We start from the raw sequence: 19168 nt of genomic DNA, 5'->3' as shown, positions 1-19168 counted from the left end.
AAAAAAATCGTTATAAAAACTGAATTGGCATATTTTCTTGATAAAGAAGAATAAACTACACTCAATTTCTCGATGTAATAAAAATTGGTAAATTTTTTACCATTTGTTCCATTTTTTGGTCCGAAAAATTAATTGGAAATGGCAACCGTCGTTGTAAGTGTACCACAGTGATGTTGTTATGAGCCAACTGAGCCAATTAATCTACTGGATGAGTACCCCTGCTCATGAAATATCCTGATACTCATGAAATAATTTTCGCTTTAAATAAAATAGTAGGTTTCAAACCCATTTACTTATTATTTATTGTATATTAGGAGAGCTTCTCAAACAACATTGATGCCATTTTTTTGAGTTAAGTTGTTGAAAAATAACACAATCCGGCAAAATTAACCTTTTTCTGGGTTTTGGACCAAACCAAAAGTTTTTTTGAAGAGATTGACTCATAAGTAAGAAAGTAATTTTTCCGTTTTTTCCAATTTAGCCTCACAAATCGAGATATGGGCCTTCGAAGTTCGAAATTGGACCTTTGGTAAAGAATGATTTTTAATTATTATATGCAAACAACTAAAAAGAAATATAGGCGTAATACAAGGTGTTGGATATTGACAGCGTTCTCGCTCTAATCCGCCATCTTGACTCCCTTAGCAAAATCGATGTTTCCCTCTAGAAAAAAACTACATTTTACCGCCTTAAAAAAGTACTAAACTACCTCATTCCCTATTCCAAAACTGATTTGCAGTCACTGAACAATTATTTGCCATTTACTTTATTCTTATTCGTTGACAACGGAAAATTAAATTAAAAATTTTAAACATTAATTCTACAAAACCATTGGCTTTGTGTATTCTCCAAAGGATTTATAGCGAGATGGGCGCCGTTTTCAGGCACTCACTGAGGGGAGCTTGAATTTCTGCTGCGTGAGGCGAAATACGCCTATAATAATTTACAATGCCGAGGAAGCGGCGCGAGTCAACAACTGTTTGAGGCTTTGGATAACTTTTTCCTCAGGAGGCTGGTAACAATGCTGGCTCACAGAATAGCCTAAGTAGACTACTTCACTTCCACCGATATGGAATTTTTTGATGTTGATTTTTAAGCGAAAGTCTCCTGCAGTGCGCCAGCCACCGGACTCTTTGGGCATCATGTGGATGCGACTTGTCCATTGATTGCTCGAAGGTGTTGTGACACCATGATGCAGCAACAGATTAAAATCTTCTTTTGCGGCGTTTAACTTCTCACCAGTGAGTTTGCGTGGGTGCTCGTGGACTGGGGGACCATTGGTGACAATGCGGTGTACGGTTGTTTCACTATCGACATTTGGTGCAGCATCACGTAGTGTGATCTCTATGTAATCCTTCAACAGGTTAGCTTAGAATGCGTCTGACTTGCTTTTGGACAAATTCGACGTAGGGTGCACAATTGTCGCGATGCTGTCAATTTGTATAAATTTATACCAAACTCGGTGCACTTAATTATCTTGGCATGGAAAAGCAATACGTTTAAAATACGAAAACTCCGATGTTTCAGTAATTGTGTACCCTAATTTACTCCAAGTTAATACTTACAACATTCATTTAACGATAAAATGTGTTATATTACTGTAATTATTACAAAAATGTAGTTTTATTACATTTCCTTACTTTTACTGTGATACATATTTGAATTATCTAATTCCCTAAATTAAAGTGGAATCTGATTTTTTAAACCGGTGGCCACCCTGGGAGGTTGCTAAAAATAAAGCGTTTTCAAAACTATTTCCGATGCCCATATTGCAGCAATGCATTTAACTTAATAGAACTAAATTTTTTAATAGGTGGCAACTCTGTTAATCTTCCAACCTAGATACGAACACGTAAGTATGCGTGCTCCTACAATCGGACCACGGCAACATGGAGTCTATCGATGTCAAATGTTAAGTGACTTTATTTTCTTTGTTTTGGTTGAATAATGGGACGTCCTCCCCTTCTTTTACTTGATTTTAAACATTTACAATTCTAAATGTCAAAACATGTCTTTTCTGAACATTTCGAGTTGAAATATTCATAAATATAATTTTGGCCGCCTAAATCAGCCAAATACCCTATGTGGGTCGGCTGAATCAGTAAAACGTGACAGTAGTTGACTTTTGAGGTTAATATATCGGTCTTGAGCTGGTACGGTTTTTAAAACATCCGCAGCTTCCTTTAAAGCATCGCTGCTAATTGCTGAGAGGACCAGATTATATTTCCCGACATAAGATGTGGTCTTGTACAACTGAAAGGTGGCCTCAATTTGTAGAAACCATTTGTCTGGCATCTCAGTTCAGAACGGTCGCAGCTTGCATTGCGATACAAGCTCCACATCTTTAGTTGGCATTTTGTTCGATGACTCGGGGTCACCCCTAATTTTTTGGGTTTGGAAGTTTGACTATAATTATAGGACATTGTGTTTAATAAACTAAATTACCATTTATTGCATAAGTACTACGTAATATATACTACTTTCGCGAATTTAGCTTATCATAATATACCGTTTGTAACTATTTATATGCAAAATTTGATATGAAAAAGAGTTCCCGTTTCTCTCGTGCTTCCATATTTCTACCTTTTGTAAGGGAGCCGTCGACATGAGCGGTCACTACGTACAACACCTCGTATAATTCCACCATGGGCGTAGTCTGCCTTTTGCTCTTAATTAAATGGTATGTAACTTTTTTGGTGCAAACCTATTTATATAACAGATGCTATAAGGTAGGGTTGCCCAAATCAGCACATATGTGTCGCGGGTGACTGCGCGTGTAAAGCTTTGCACAACGGTGCTGGGCAAGCGCGGAAGCAAAAAGTTACCGGAAGGGGAAAACGAAGTCAACGGAATAGTAAGATTGTATGTGTGACAGTGATGGAAAATGAGTTTGCATTGTGCCATTTTCGGCCCTTTCGGAAGCAGCCGGTACCTTCAGCACAGTTGATTGATTTCGGCACTATTTTTGCGTAACTCAATGCAACTGACAACTATTTCTTTCGGATCCACAATTAAAAATATTTTTTTTACATTTAATCGTATGTGCTTAAACAGATAAATGATATAAACATAGAAACGCAAGCAGAAGAATTTCGCTTCCACATTCTGCATATGCGCTTAACATTTTTGTTTAAACAAATTTGTCGAAATTTCATCTCCAAAGCAAATATTAAATATCATTTAATATATACTTTAGATTTGAATAATCATTTTTAGTGGTGGCCGAGTCCGAGATGTTTAAATGATCGAGATAGTACATTCAATTCGCGTGGATTTTTGAGAACTTTTTTCGTTGAAGGTGTTGCACTTTTTCTTCCATACTGAAATTTCTGTACATCCAATTTGTATAAAGAAAATGCAAAAAAATATTAAAAATCAACAGGAATTCTGAAGCTGCACTTTCACTTTATAATACTAAAATTGAATCGACTATAAAATTGCATACCATCAGTTGGTGTCGAACACTCATGCGGTGAGGATGTGAGGTGTGTCAATTACTTATATTTTTGCAGGATCGCCATAAGGTAAATTGCATTTCCAAAGATTTTTTAAAATAAATAGCGATGAGGGATATTTCACCCGCCGGCGAAATGGCAATCACCATAACGCACATCACTAATATTACTGTTCACAATCACGTTTGCATTCAAAATTACAATTCATAATTTCGTTTTGTAGCAAACATGAAATATAGGTATATCCATTTACTTAATTGTAAACGGATTAAGAATCAAAGTGCTAGAAGAGATTTGAGCGCTTGATACAAAAAGTATTTTTGATGTTGAAGTTGTACCTAAGATCGGCAAATTGTACTTTGTACTTTTTAAAATTAAATGTACTGAAAAAAGTACAATTGTACTTAAAATATCAACACTGTTTCACTGGCGCTGTACTTGCTGCAGCGATGCCAGATTTGAGCGTAACCAATTTTTTACCGATAATAACTCATGCGAGGGATTTGGGTATTGGGCATTTTACAAGCCTATTAGGAAGTATACATATCTGTGTTCGTATAGAATAGTAGCTTATGTCGGAAGACTGGCTATAGTATAATGAACCATTCGCAACATACTATTGCGAAAGACTCACTGGCGCCGAGTCGTTGAAGAACTCGTGGAAAATAAACGTAAAAGAGGCAGTTGCGATGCTAGCAAGATAATATTCGTATAAAGTCTCATAAAAAAATATATTCGTCTACAAATAATGTTGATTATATTAATTAAGTCCTAAGATAAGTTTGTGAATCTTATCAGTGTTCTATGTAAGAACAAAAAATCAATCCCTCGCCAATTAGAACTTTTGCTTTATAAGAAAAATATACATAGCGTTTTTACTTAATACTTGGTCTGGCATCACTGTTTGAGCATTGATGTGCTCAGCTCACTGTTGCCGAGGTCGTGCGTTTTGCAATAAATTTAGTGCTTTTGGGAAACCAAAAAGCCAAAAAAATTGGAATTCAATGCTTGGTGCGGTATTTAGTGATGCTTTTTTAATTTAAGCACACCGAATGTATAGGTACATATTTATGTATGTATGTATACACTAATATTCTGAATTAAGATGGAATAGGTAAATTAAATATGTTTTGCGTTGTTATAAATGTATTAAAATTAATTTATTAATAAAAGCGTGAGGAAATGGATATGTATATACACTTTATATTGAATCAAAAAAATTATTAAACATGATAATAAAAACTTGGCGCTTTTGTTTTGGAAAAATTGGCTTTTTCTGGTGGCCTGATGCCACACTAGCTCAGTTGTCGCAAAAGTACACATCCATACACGCACTTTTACTTGAAAATAAGTGTGTAGTGGTTAATATGTATACGATGCCATCTCCGTACAGCTNCTCGCCCAGCACACTTGCGGGCTCGCAGTTTGCCCGCGACGTCGACTGCGTGCACCTCTGCTGTACATCCCTACTATAAGGGATCAGAGTTCCGGAATTATAAAATCTATTATATTTTCAGACTTGCACCAAAATATTTCGGAAAAATATTAAGAGTTACGTGAGCTATACCGATTTGAATATACCTCCAAAAAGTGAGTTTTTTGTGCATAATAACAGTTTTTTAACGCATTGAGTGCCAAGCGGATTTGAGGAAAGCCTTCACCGGGTGCCAAGCAAATTTTTTGATATAATATTATGTGAAATTAGCATATATTGATTTCTAAGCCATTCCCGAAATATTTTGTGGTTTACTTTGGATTTTATAACGTTTTTATGTGTAGTACGTTTTTGTATGGCATGACACTGTACGACGGAAGTGGAATCGGTAAAATCGCTGTCTACGAAAATGTGCGACGCGATTTTTTTGCTATTTTATTATTTACTTTGTGTTCATTGGTTTTACTTTGATATATTTTTTTTGTTTACTTCGTTTTTATTTTTAATTTTGTTTATTTTAATTTTAATTTTGCAGATTTATTTGTAAAAGCAAAAAATGGCGAAACGAAACCTTAGGGAACGTGAAATACTTGAAGTCTTGGAAACAAGTGATGATGATTTTTCTTGCGATGGCTCGTTGGTTGATGAGGACAGGATGCCAGGTGATTGGGACACTGACTCGGCTCATAATATTGGTATTTACGATACTGACGACGATTGGGATATAGATGAGGACGAACCCGCAGCAACGAGCTTATCAAACGCAGTAGATTATTCTGCAACCAACGACATTTGGACTGCATTTTCTTCGCGCTAGAAGTCTTTCACATTCACTAGGCGATCAGGCTTGCAACAATGTATTTCAAAAGATGTTTCTTGTTTAGACGCATTTATCCTATTCGTTGACAACGAAGTTTTTGATTTAATTGTAACGGAAACTAATAAATAGGTGCAAGAATATTTTAATCAACACACTGTTACCAGATCTTCTCGAAAAAAAATAAATAAAATTGGGTGCCAACAACAAACTTTGAAATGAAGAAGTTCCTCGGCCTTCTGATGTGGATGGGTTTGGTAAGAGTCGGATCTATAAAAGACTATTGGTCCAAAGATTTGCTGTACAACTTTGCCATTTCGGGAAAAACAATGTCGCGAAATCGTTTTCAGTTATTGTTTAGTTTCATGCACTTCTCAGACAACAAATCAATTTTACCAGGCGATCGACTTGGTAAAATATAACCGCTATGGATATGCTCCAAATGCGATATCAAAGAGTTTACGTACCAGGTGAAAATATAGTAGCTGATGAGACCCTTATTCCATGGCGAGGTAGACTAAGTTTCCGACAATATATACCAAACAAGGCTCATCCTTAAGGTATAAAGCTTTTTAAACTCAGCTCTGCCGAAGGATTTACCTGGTCAGTAAAACTATATTCTGGCAAGTCATCAACTGGATTGAAGGAAGTCGGTTTGGCGAAAAACGTTTGCGAAGATCTAAGCGCTAAATTGAAAGGAGAAGGTCGAACGTTGCTTATAGACAACTTTTAAACTAGCTATGAATTGGCTCGTTCAATGCTAAAAAAAACATGTTGTCGGTACACTCCGTGCCAACAAGAAATATTTCCCAAAAGAAGTTATGGGTGTTCCTATAAAGAAAGGCGAAGTAGTGGCTAGACAAGTAGTGGCTAGACAAGATGCCAATGGTATAGTGGTGCTGCAGTGGAAAGACAAACGTGATGTCAGAATGCTTTCTACGAAGCACGCCACAGTCATGGTATCCACTTCGAACGAACATATTAATCCTAATGAGCTATCAACTAGTCGACGATCGAGATATGCAAGACGAGCCACAGAAAATCCGTTGGCTGTGGTTGAGTATAATAAGGGAAAATCGTTTAAAATGGTATAGAAAATTGGGAGTTGAACTCTTGGACTTTCCGTAGTAAATGCCTACATTGTTTATAAAGAAGCTACCAATAAAAATAAACATATCCGATCATTCCGTGAAAATGTTGCTAAGGGTCTACTAGATATGTCATCTCCGCAACCTATATCGCAATCCAAACATGTTATCACAAAAAGGGTGGATGATAATAATAAAACGGTTCGACGTGCTTGCGTTTTATGCTATGCAGTATCAAAAAAGGCATCAAATTGAAAAGAAGATAGAAATCATATTAAAAGGACAGCTACGTACTGTCCGCAATGTCCTAACACTCCTCATTTGTGCATTGATTGGTATCCGAAATATACGCACTATTAAAAATTAATATTTATTTATTTATTTACTTATTCGGTCTAAAAAGAACAAGCTTTTGTACAGACTAATTAAAGATAGAAAATAGTTCTAATTTAAATTTACTTAAGCTATTATTAAAATTAAGAACGCTACTATACCGATTTGCCAGTTGTATAGCTCTGGCCGCTGGTTCGTTCAGTGCATAATTAGTTCTATGTGTTACCTCAATAAGTAACCTGTTATGCCGCAGTTCCCGCGGTGGAAAATAAAAAGCAAATAGATTTGATAGATCCGAGCAATTGATATTGGAATTAATTATGTTATAGACAAACAAAAGGGAAATACATGTTCTTCTATCGCATAAAGCTTGGAGGCCGAGTAATTTACGCCTACTTTCATATGATGGGAGACCATCCGGCCAATGAAGCACACGAAGAGCGATTTTACTAAAAATTTTTTGAACTCTCTCAATTTTATATGAATTCACCTCATAAAATGGATTCCATATTAATGAGCAATATTCCAGGCGACTTCTCACCAAAGAAGTAAAAAGTGCTTTAAGCGTCATTGGATCTTTAAAGTCTCCAGAATTACGCCTTATAAAGCCGATTAATGCAAATGACTTCGAAACAATAAAGTCAATGTGATAAGAGAACGAAAGTTTCGAGTCAAAAATTACACCCAAGTCTTTGAACTCATATGCACGACTTAAAGATTCAGCATTTAAATTATAGTTAAAAAACGTAGTAGCTGTCTTTTTCGAATAAGAAACAACGCAACATTTTTTCGTATTTAAAAACAGATTATTGACAGTACACCATCCAGCAAAAGAATCAAGGTCTGATTGTAAATTGATACAGTCAGAAGTATCACGGACTGTTAAAAATAGTTTTACGTCGTCTGCAAACATTAGGCATTTGGCAAAGTTGAAATAAAGCGGCAAATCATTGATAAATACAAGGAATAATAAGGGACCGCAATGTGTTCCTTGTGGAATTCCTGACCAAGCATCGATAAAAAGTGATGACTTAACATCTCCAATTGACACAAAGAGCTTCCTATTCGATAGGAAGGAAGAAAAAAAGTTTAGCAGATTTCCATTAATTCCGTACATCTCCAACTTACGCAAAAGAATTGAGTGATCGACTTTGTCAAATGCTTTCGAGAAGTCTGTGTAAATGACGTCTAGCTGCGCATGTGTCTCAAAGGCATGGACAATATTATTGGTCACCAAAGCTAAGTTAGTAGACGTGGACCTCCCAGGAAAAAAACCATGCTGGCACTCAACAATAGCCTTACCTAAGTGATCGAACAGTTTTCGTTGAATAATGTCATCGAAAAGCTTTGCTACAGTTCCCTGTTTAACTATTGGTCTATAGTTGTTAACATCAATGCGGTCACCAGATTTATATATGGGGTTGATTGAGCACAGTTTCCATGGATCTAAGAAAGTTCCACAGTTCACACATTCTTGAAAGAGAATTGACAACGGTTCTGACACAGCATTCGAGCATATTTTGAAAAACATCGGACAAAGCCCCTCTATATCAGTTTTTGTACTGTTTGTCAACTTTGAGATCGACATAAGGACATCATCGCCGGTAATAGCGAAGCATGAAATTGGTGGCATAGATGCGTAATGAAATGCGGAGCTTTGTGAAGAAGCAAACTTCGTGTACACCTTTTGAAATAGTTTAGCAAACAGGTTACAGGAGCCCTGTGTGCTATTAGACACTTCACCATCATATTCCATACTCGCTGGAAAGCCAGTAGTGTTTCTTTTGGAATTTATTACAGACCAGAAGCTAGATGGGTTTGATTTCAATTTAGACTCGAGTTTGAGCATATAATGCCTGTAAAGGAATTTATTGAGATAATCAAATTTTTTCTTAAGTCTGATATAAGTAATTCGATCTGCTTCCTCATTGCTCTTTTGATATTTTTTGAAGGCTTTATTTTTGGTATTCTTGAGATTACTCAGTTTCGCATTAAACCACGGTGGTCTAGTGGTCGGAGCCAAACGTTTTAGGGGTACGAAGCTCGAAATTACTTGTGAAAATTTCTGACGTAAGGCTGCGTAAGAAGCATCTGGGCCACCAATAGAGTTCAGGAATGCCCAGTCAGTAGATAAAAGAAGGTCATTCATGGCTATATTGTCAGCCTTGAGATAATTATATTCAACGGAACATTCAGCGGGCTTTTTATTGAAATTATAATATTCAAAGTTAACAGTTAGAGCATTGTGATGAAAGCAATTTTGCAAAATTGGATACATACATTCCAAGCACGATAATCTGAGGTCGGCAGATCCGAAAACAAGGTCGAGGAATCTGCCATTACTATTAGAATTAAGGTTACTTTGTTTAAGACCATGCGAGAACAGGGTGCTTACAACCAACATATCAATATCGGTTTTAAGATTAATTGGCAGAGCATTACAATTATTTAACCAAGAGATATTACTTAGGTAAAAATCTCCTAAGTAAATTATCTCATCAGATATATTATCATTATTAATGATCGATGACAAATTATCCATATGTTTTTGATAGGTGGTGATGTCACTGCTTGGCGGAATATAGGATAACAGAAAAATTATTGTTTTATTATCAGCGAACTTTACGCTTACACAAATTTTTTCTATATCACCATTATAATAGTTAATAGCAATGAGTTTACTACATAAATCTGCCCTAACAGCAAGGAGTACACCACCCCCCCTCTCGAGATCAGTCGCGTTCGGGCAACGATCAATACGAAATACATGGTAATAACTATCAAAAAACTCACTTGATGAAAAATTTTCGTTCAGCCAAGTTTCAGTTAAAGCTATAATATCATACTCATGCGAAATAATATTACAATAAAATTGAGATGACTTAGTGCGCATGCCACTGACATTTTGGTAATATAAAGTATACATCGATTTAGGCAAATTAGAGAGGTTACAAATACGTAAATCCCCGGTCGGAGATAAATATATATCGCTTGAGTCAGCTGCGGTTGTTGCTATAGAATTCGGAGATAAATTTATATCGCTTGAGTCAGCTACGGTTGTTGCTGTAGGATTCCTGGACGTTGCTGGACGTTGAAAAAATGTAATAATTTCACTTGAATACTAAAACAAAGACTTAACAATGAAGTTTTAATAGCTTTTGTACTTTAATTTAAATTATCATTTATTATAAGTATTACTTATTTTTGTATCTTTTACATTGTTTTTTCCCAAATACCGAATGAATTTCAATAAATTATCATTTTTTGGAAACCTCAGAATTGGCACCTCAGAATTTTTATCATAAAAGCTCAAATCAACATAGCGCTATGGAAGCTGGACCAAATATTAGAGCAAAGATCAGCCTACTAAGAAAAGATAAAAAATCATTGTAGTGTCACACAAAAAAGCAAAAGTACGCTTTCGTACGACGTGGCACCCTAAGAAGTATTAGGTGTCAATGTGNCGACAATGTCTAATGCGAAACAACCCCCGTCGTACGCTTTCGTACGACGTGGCACCCTAAGAAGTATTAGGTGTCAATGTGTTAAGTATTTTTTGCAAAAGATCGCCTCAGATGATAAAAGAGTTCAACCTTAAAAAATTTGCACAAATATTATTTAAAAAAAATTACAACGGAATCATAATAATGTGATTTTTAATGCTGTTTTTGACCTTTTTTCGAAGACTGGTTTAAGAAAAACTTGAATAACTTAGCCTAAGCTTTACCGATTGAGAGTTTTGAGGTATCATTGGAAAGGAATTTGTCACAATTTTTATTTCTTACGCCCATTCAAAGCATGAAAGAAGAAGGTAAAACAAACGAGCCTAATTCCATGTTAAATTAAGATGTTTTGGTATTTGATAAAAAAAAAATTGGGACGTGAATGAGTTTTTGTGCAAAGAAATAGGGTGAGAAAATACCTTTCCACTGATACCTTACAAGTCTATATCGCTATGGTTTTGGCCCAGTTATTCAAGTTTTTCTTAAACAAATCTTTGAAAGAAGTTAAAGAATCAGTATCAAAAATCTCATTATAATGATTCCGTTGAACAAATTTTGAATATTTTTATATAGATATTTAAAGCTTAAACTGTTATTCATCTGAGGGGATTTTTGATAAAAATCCTTTTAGAAACAACTTTTATTCATAAAAAACTCCATTTTTGGACGTATTTTCAAATCGGTAAAGCTCACGTAAATTTAACATTTTTCCGAAATATTTTGGTGTACGTCTTAAAATATAAAAACTTTCCTAATCCCGGCGGAAAACCGCAACTTGTTTTTGGTGATCCAGTCTAATGTACATATCTATGACTACTTACATTTTTTGAATTTACACCTCAACTCCATACGCGCTAAAAACAGGAAAAAGTCATCTCCCAACAAGGGGAAGTCCAACAGATGAGCTTCATAGTCCGAATCGGATGTATACACGGAATCGTTATATCTACTGCTTTTGGTGTACGCTGGTGAGGAAGGTCTGCTGGCATTTGTACAAATGGGGGGCACCATTGGTTGTTTAAAAATATTAAGTTGCTTTTCCTGATTGTTAACGTTTACGTTGTTCGGTGGTTCTGTTCTAAATTGCGTTGTTTGGGCAATGGTTTTCATTTGAATGGAATGAAACCTGCTGAGCCGATTGTTGGCCTGGTAATTGTTTTTGTAGTTGAACGCAGAATTTTGTCGCACCAGTTTTGGTTGGCTATAGAGTCGGTTGAACCTGGAAGAGTAAAATAAATAACATGAAGTATTCGGTAGAGTGTATGCCTGTATACATAACTGGAATGTTTCAGTAAAATAAAGCCAGAAAAAATACTACTCACGGGCTTTATTTCCTTTTTTATGAAATAAATCAAGCGGGCGTTATTTCCTTTTCTTAGAGAAATAAAGCCCGCGGGCTTTATTGCCTGTTATTGGTGGGCGCTATTTCCCCTTCCCTATTGCACTCCACCGAAATAATCTTTGTTAGATGTAAATGTGTATATGTGTATGTATTACCCTACGAGAACAGCTCTACAAGCATTTCTGTGCTTTCAAAACCAATTTAAAGTAAGATTACTCAAATCAGACAAAACTAAACGTTGTAATTGGGAATCAATCGCACAAGCTTGCGGGATCGAGGTCATCAATCCCGCAGATCCGCCGGATTTCCGGGACTTAAAAAAATTAAATTTATTTCCTCTAACCAATTATATTCAAAATTGATTTGTAAAAAAGACGATTTGATTTCGAAAATCTTCGTATTTACTTTTAATTAGGTTGACTTTTTTGATAATATTTCCGAAGGAATAATAAAGTCTTTAAAGTTTCATCTTATAAATTCGACCTTAGTTTATTGCACAGTCAGGAACTTTTGAGTTTGGTGATTACGCATAGTTTCGTAGGTATAGGGTAAAAATCGCTACATCTATTGCTATTTTTCAGAAGAACATATATCATAATAAGAGATCTGAAATAACACATTCTCGCAGTAATCCGAAAGCTAGCTAAAACATCAGTGATGCTGGATTATTCAAATTTAACAAAGTTTTCCTGTTATTCCGCGTAACTTTTTTACCGTTTGATATTTGAAAATGGCGTTAAAGTAATATATTCTATATGACATACTCTCGAAAAGTACATCAGAGCTGAATGTATGCCTCTGATAGAACCAGTGTTATGAGTATTCAAAATTTATCATCTGAAAGGAAGCTCAAGAAAGAAAATAAATTTTTACGCTGGCACACTTATTTATCGATAGAAACGGTTAGTGTACAAAGTTTAAGCTAGTTAGGGAGGCGAACGTTTTCAAATTTTAATCAATTACGGAGGACCATAAAATAAATCGATGAAAGGTTAATAAAACCAGACCAGGTGTTTTATATATTTTTGGGGTTGCTGAACACGAACCTAAAGTCCGTTTTGACCCATCATGTAAGGATTTGCTTCTAACCACAAAACACATTGCAAAACTAAATGAACTCCTCCGAAAGGGGTTTCTGAAGTACATCCTATAAAAGCGCTTCTGGAAGGCCTTCTATGGGTAGCGAAAGAAGAAGCCCTTTAATTGATGACAGTCCATACAAAAAAGAAAGGAGAAAGGAATGTTGAGTGGAAGGCCTCTTGACTCTCAGGAAGGCCTTTCGGAAGGGCTTCTAACTCCTGAAATTATCTACTGGGTTATATAGTAATAATATAATAATAATAATAGATTGGCGCTTACACATATGTTAGTGTTTGGCCGAGCTTCTCCTCCGATTTGTGGTGTGCGCCTTGATGTTGTCACACAAAGCGGAGGGACCTACAGTTTTACGCCGACTCCGAACGGCGATTGTATTTTTAGTGAGAAGCTGTTTTTCATGGAAGAAATACACTCGGAGGACTGGAACTTTTTTTTTTCTATATTTTTGCGATGTTGCTTTGACCAGGGTTTGAACCCAGGTGCTGCGGAGTGTAAGCGCACACTGCTTAGCACTACACCACAGCGGCCGACAATATATATAATGATGTATATTTAATACAGCCATGCACGACGAACATTTTGGCGTGCACGTTCACAACTCGCATTCGTCTAATTAATTTTTTTTTGTAGTCCCGCAAGTCCCGCATGTGTAATCCCTCATTTCAGATCCCGCAAACTAAAGTTTGAAAAAAATTTTTGGGAAGTTAAAGGTTTAGCCGAGTTTCGCCTCCAATTTGTGGTGTGCGTATTGATGTTGTAACACAAATTTCACTCCGCCTCCGAACGGCATATGATTTTTATGAGGAGCTCTTTCATGGGAGGAATACAGTCTTTTTTTGTTTTCTGTTAAAACACAGGAACAACGATGTTCGTTTTCTCTTAAACGAAAGCCAATAAGTCCCGAGGTATTAGCAGGACTAAAGGTTATTACAGCGCATTGCGCGATCTCTAACACTCTAGGGCGAAGATGGAATTAAAAAATTTCAAAATGTGCCTAATGATCTTCAAAAGTAGTGCCGAAAAGAAGACGAAAGTGCCACAAAATTAAGTTTCTTTTAAGGTGTTTTAAGAACAATATACTTTTAAAAATAATATTTTTAAAATACACTGAAGTAATATAATAATTATTAATTAACTACATTATTACAGTAAATCCCTTTTATGAAAGATTCCTTAACCATATACATAAATTCAAAGCAAAATTACACAGAATTCCAATTAAGGAGGGGAAGTACATCGAAATATAGCTATTCCGACATTTTTTCACACATATGTATGTTCCTATATGCGAAATAATGGCAGTGAGATATTTTGACCTATTATTTTCATTGATTACTTTTTGATTGATCTTATATAAAAGTGTAATTCATACCCCCTTATTATAGAACCCGAGTTTTCGTAATACAGTAAAGCCCGTTTAAGTACCTCTCAAAAAATGTCAGCTTTTTGAGGTACTTAGGCGGGTTGGGTACTTAAAAGAACCCGCTTAAGTACCTCGATGTGGGTACTTTAGCGAACATATATATTGATATAGTTACATCTTTTTGTTAACTTACATAGATATGTAAATCCTTGAATAAAACATGAACATTTAATGAAGTAGTAGTGAAGTTTAAAAGCAAGACCATAGCATTATTTAAGATTTTTCAATTAAAATACAGTTCATTCCCTAATAAATAACATATAAACTTAAGCTTCAAATTCAATAGAACACTTAAAGAAAAAAATTCACCAAAATTTAAAATGGTTTTTCTCAGAAGTGTTTTTTGAGTATACATTCAATTTTAGTGTAATAATGTGCAAGTTTCAAGTTGCTAAAAATTACCGTTGATTTTTTATTCAACAATTTTTATTGAGCTCGAGGCCGTTTTTATATAAAAACTATTGTGGACAGGCAACAATAATTTATATTTTTTGAAAAATGGTAGAAGTGATAGCTATTTCGCTTGGTTTTTTATAATTCTTTTTGCCGAGGATGTATAACGCTGCCACTGAATTTCAAAATATGTAAATATTTTAAGGAATTTTAAAAGAGCACTTAAAAGGGGAGAATTATAGGAGAAATGGTAATTACATTCAAAAATTCACATTGTCCAAAAATGTTGGTTACTTAAGCGGTTTAGGTACTTAAGCGCGGGGGTACTTAAGCGGGTTTCACTGTACGTTATTCGTAGCTACGATAAATCGAAAACGAAAAATCTACATGCTGCAACCAGTGTTGCCGTGACGTCACGAAAAAATGTATCGTAGAAGAAACAAGAAATGGATCAAATGTATCACAAATTTTTTATTTAAGTATCAAGTTAGAAAAGACTAAAAATACTATTTGGTTTCATACCTTTGCTTTTTATTATTGTCAATAACCGTAATTCACATTCATACACATATATACATATGTATGTACATGAAAAAAAATATTTTACATATTGTCTATCAAAAAAGAGATTAGTGTTTTTAATCTTGTATAGAGACGAACAAAAATATTATGTATAGATTTTATAGAAATTTGAATTCAAATATATGTACACACTTCAAACTATTAGCTGTCGATCACTTACGTTATTTATCAAATTATGTGATATATTCCACGTTAAAAGCGTTGGAAATTATGTCGAAAAGCTGAGACTACCTTCAGTGTCGACTTTATATTTACTGTGAATACGCCACATCATATTCTCAACAGTTTGTAATTAAATTCTATTTCTCTTTTCATATTGGATCAATCTTAAATCTGAAAATATACGCTCTGCAGCTGCAGAGCTATTTATAAGGCAAATAAAGAAAATTAAAAATTAATGAAGTCGACTCTTTACACATAGTTCATTTGAAGCATTTTTCTTTAAGCTTATTTGATCCCAAAACGTTTAAATATTTTCGATCAAATTTTTAAAGCTGCCACTGCATATCAGGGATGAAAACGTAGGTACAATTGTACCTTATTCCGACGTTTGATGACTTAAAGGTACATTAGGTACAATTGCTAGATTTTAGGTACAATCATCTTTTGATCCGCGGTAATATACATATGTATTTACCTTAAAAAATTTACACTGCATTTAGAATAGCCAGTACGAAAACTAATACTTTACTTAGCTATCCTCAAATTCGTAATTCTTGTTATATTTTTTTAAACGTCACTGCGCCCTAGACCGACCTACTCCCATATTGAATGATGGTGTGAAATCTACAAACGCTCTAGCTTTGGAATTGGTGGAATGCATTTTTTAATATATTGAAACCATAAAAGCCAAAGTTCCCCGCATATGATAACACTTTTAAATTATCTATTAATTTTTTTCGCCCATACAGTCCTGTGTCTGGGATTTCCTCAAATTTCATACTTTCTGTACTTTAGACAATAGCCTTTTTTTTTCTTTTTGATTTCTGGAAACATATTTAAAATGCTTTCGACGTTACTTACGGCAATTCCGATTATTTTCTATAGACTTGCTGCACCTATTAAAGGGCAGGATAAAAAATTAAAGCTTTGCAAAGACCGTTTTTTGTCTTTTTCGCCAATATTTGCCCACTAGACTATAATCTGTAGATATAAGATCAGTTTGCAAAAAATAAATAAAGTTTAAAGTACTTCCATCTTTTGTATTCATATTTTAAATAAAATGAGTAAAAAAACTACTAGGTAGAATCTGTCTATTTTATGATATTAAAATCAGAAATTTCCATTTTTCATCCCTGCCATGTCATGTATTAAAATTTGTACTACGCGATAAATTTAAGTATGTCGCGAAATGAGCGAAAAAATAAAGAAGCACGTATCAGTTTTGAAGTATGTGGAACAAAACGGCAACACTGGCTGCAACCCTTGCGGAAACATGTGCAGCATTGCCAGCTGTCAGTTGTTTTTCGAAGATAGCTGAATGAAGGAAAACAAAGTGGAAAGGAATCAAAAAACACCCATGAAGTGCTTATTTATAGTAATAAATTTTGATTTTACATATTTTAAAGGAAGCGATGGATTCTATTGCATTTGGGTATTTCCATACGTCGCATACGTGACAGTCGTACGTTGCAATGTGATAAAAACAAGGAATTCCATTTGTTTTCTTTAACTTTTTTTGAGCCATTGTATAGCACATAATTAGCTCTATATTTAACCGAAAAATGAAAACAATCGAACTGCTTGGTCCTGAAATATAAGCATTTAGAGAGAGTGTCGTTACCTGACAAAAACTGGAAGTAGATTTTTTCTTTTCTTACAAAATGGCAAAACTCTGCGAATTGTGGATGGCTATTTTCACGAAACTTATTTTATTATGATTTGGAGCAATTCTAGTTGTTTTTAGAGTTTTTTGATTTAATGCAACTTGTTTCAATTTTATTTTACAACCGCAAGTGTGAAACGTCACGTGACGTAGCGTCAGGGTGAATTTGTTGGAAATCTATGACTTATTATGTTTCAACTACATATTCCAAATTCGAACCAAATCGGACCATAAATAAGGTTTTTCGAAATATCTACCCCTTGTCGCCATCTAGGAAGACCATTTTACGCACACACCATTCTACTTATATAGCCAGTATATATCTTAAAAAGCAGACAAATCGGACCGTAAATACGTTAGATATAATAATAATATCCCAACGGCTTTTACCCTCCATTCCCGCCCATCCGCACGGGGGGCGCAGTCCGCATGACGTACGGAACCAATATTTTAAATTTTTGCGCCGAGTCACGATAGGCAGGAGTTTGTTAAGTGTCGAGATCTAAAACTGTTCAGCTACAGAACTAAATTCATCAGCTGATTTTATGTATTTATGTCAATAATTCACTTATTGAGAGAGGAGAGTATCGCTTTCTTAATGCTGAAAAGCGGATCTGATATATCAAACGTGCTGGAATGAGAGTTAAAATCCTGGCATAAGCAACGGAGTGGGTCGTGCAATTCAAAATTGGTTTTACAAGCTTTCAGAAATATGGGACAAAAGTGTCTTGATACGCGTGAGGGAACATTAAAGCTTACATCAGCCAGAAGAGACGGACTTGAAATTGAGCCTGTCAGTAATTTAACCATAAAAATTATACCAAGCATTTCCCTGCGACTGGCAAGTGTAGGAAGGTTAATAAGTTTTAAGCGACTCGTATAAGGTGGAAGACTATATTGAGAATCCCATCGGAAATTTCTTAAAGCAAAAAGTAGGAATTGTTTTTGAATTGATTCTATCTTGTCTGAGTAAATTTGATACCTTGGATTCCAAACCACCGAGCCGTATTCCAGAATCGGCCTAACTAATGTTGTAAACAGGGTTTTAGTGATATAAGGGTCACTAAATTCTTTTGACCATCGTTTCACAAATGCAAGTACACCTTTAGCCTTGTTGACTGTCACATTAATGTGAAGATTAAAATTAAGCTTAGGATCCATTGTGATACCAAGGTCCACAAAATTGTATACCTGTTCCAGGTTATGGTTACCTATTATATAAGAAACTGGCAGAACAGCTCTTCGCGAGAAGCACATTACTTTACATTTCTTAAGATTTAGAGGCATAAGATTTACTTTACACCAGTAAGCCATGCTGTTTAAGTCTGATTGTAGCAAAGACCTTTCTTCAATTGAAACGTACGATTTATAAAGTTTTACATCATCTGCATACATTAAAATTTTGGAGAATTTTATATCTGCAGAAATATCATTTATAAAATGCAAGAACAGAATCGGGCCCATGTGGCTACCCTGAGGGACTCCTGAAGTAACATCAATGACGTCAGAGATAGTATTTTTAAACAATACCCTTTGTGATCTATCATAGAGGTATGAAGAGATCCAACGTAGAAAATTAGGTGGAAGACCAAGAAGATCAAGTTTATAGATGAGCAACGAGTGGCACACTTTGTCAAATGCTTTACTGAAATCAGTATATATAACATCAACAGTTTTGCTCTCACTAAATGCTTTTGAGATATAGGATGTTAATTCAAGTAAATTTGTAGAAGTTGATTTGCCCTTGCAAAATCCATGTTGACTGTATGNTTTAGGAATTGGCAGAGAGCTTAGCTATGCCCCGGTAGTTCTCCACTGAAGACCTGCTACCGCTTTTATGTAAGGGGGTTATGAACGATTCCTTCCATACAGTT

The 19168-nt window shown here is 35.2% G+C and overlaps 1 protein-coding gene across 1 annotated transcript in view; it reads right to left on the bottom strand.

Moving 5' to 3' along the window:
* Positions 1–6262: 6262 nt before the first annotated feature.
* LOC108367226 (uncharacterized) overlaps positions 6263–19168 on the bottom strand; it is a gene marked incomplete at its 5' end in the record, with an annotated part of 31512 nt that continues 18606 nt past the window's right edge. The window contains 4 exons of the mRNA XM_017621820.1: positions 6263–6393; positions 6626–6757; positions 8257–8889; positions 11453–11850. Coding sequence (XP_017477309.1) covers positions 6263–6393; positions 6626–6757; positions 8257–8889; positions 11453–11850 — 1294 coding nt within the window. The remainder of the gene's footprint in view (positions 6394–6625; positions 6758–8256; positions 8890–11452; positions 11851–19168) is intronic.

The sequence above is a fragment of the Rhagoletis zephyria genome, unplaced genomic scaffold, assembly GCF_001687245.7.
Source record: "Rhagoletis zephyria isolate East Lansing unplaced genomic scaffold, Rhagoletis_zephyria_1.1 Rzeph_scaffold_02594, whole genome shotgun sequence".
Taxonomy (NCBI): domain Eukaryota; kingdom Metazoa; phylum Arthropoda; class Insecta; order Diptera; family Tephritidae; genus Rhagoletis; species Rhagoletis zephyria.
Note: the sequence above shows the minus strand (reverse complement) of the source record. Positions and strands in the feature narration are given on the sequence as shown.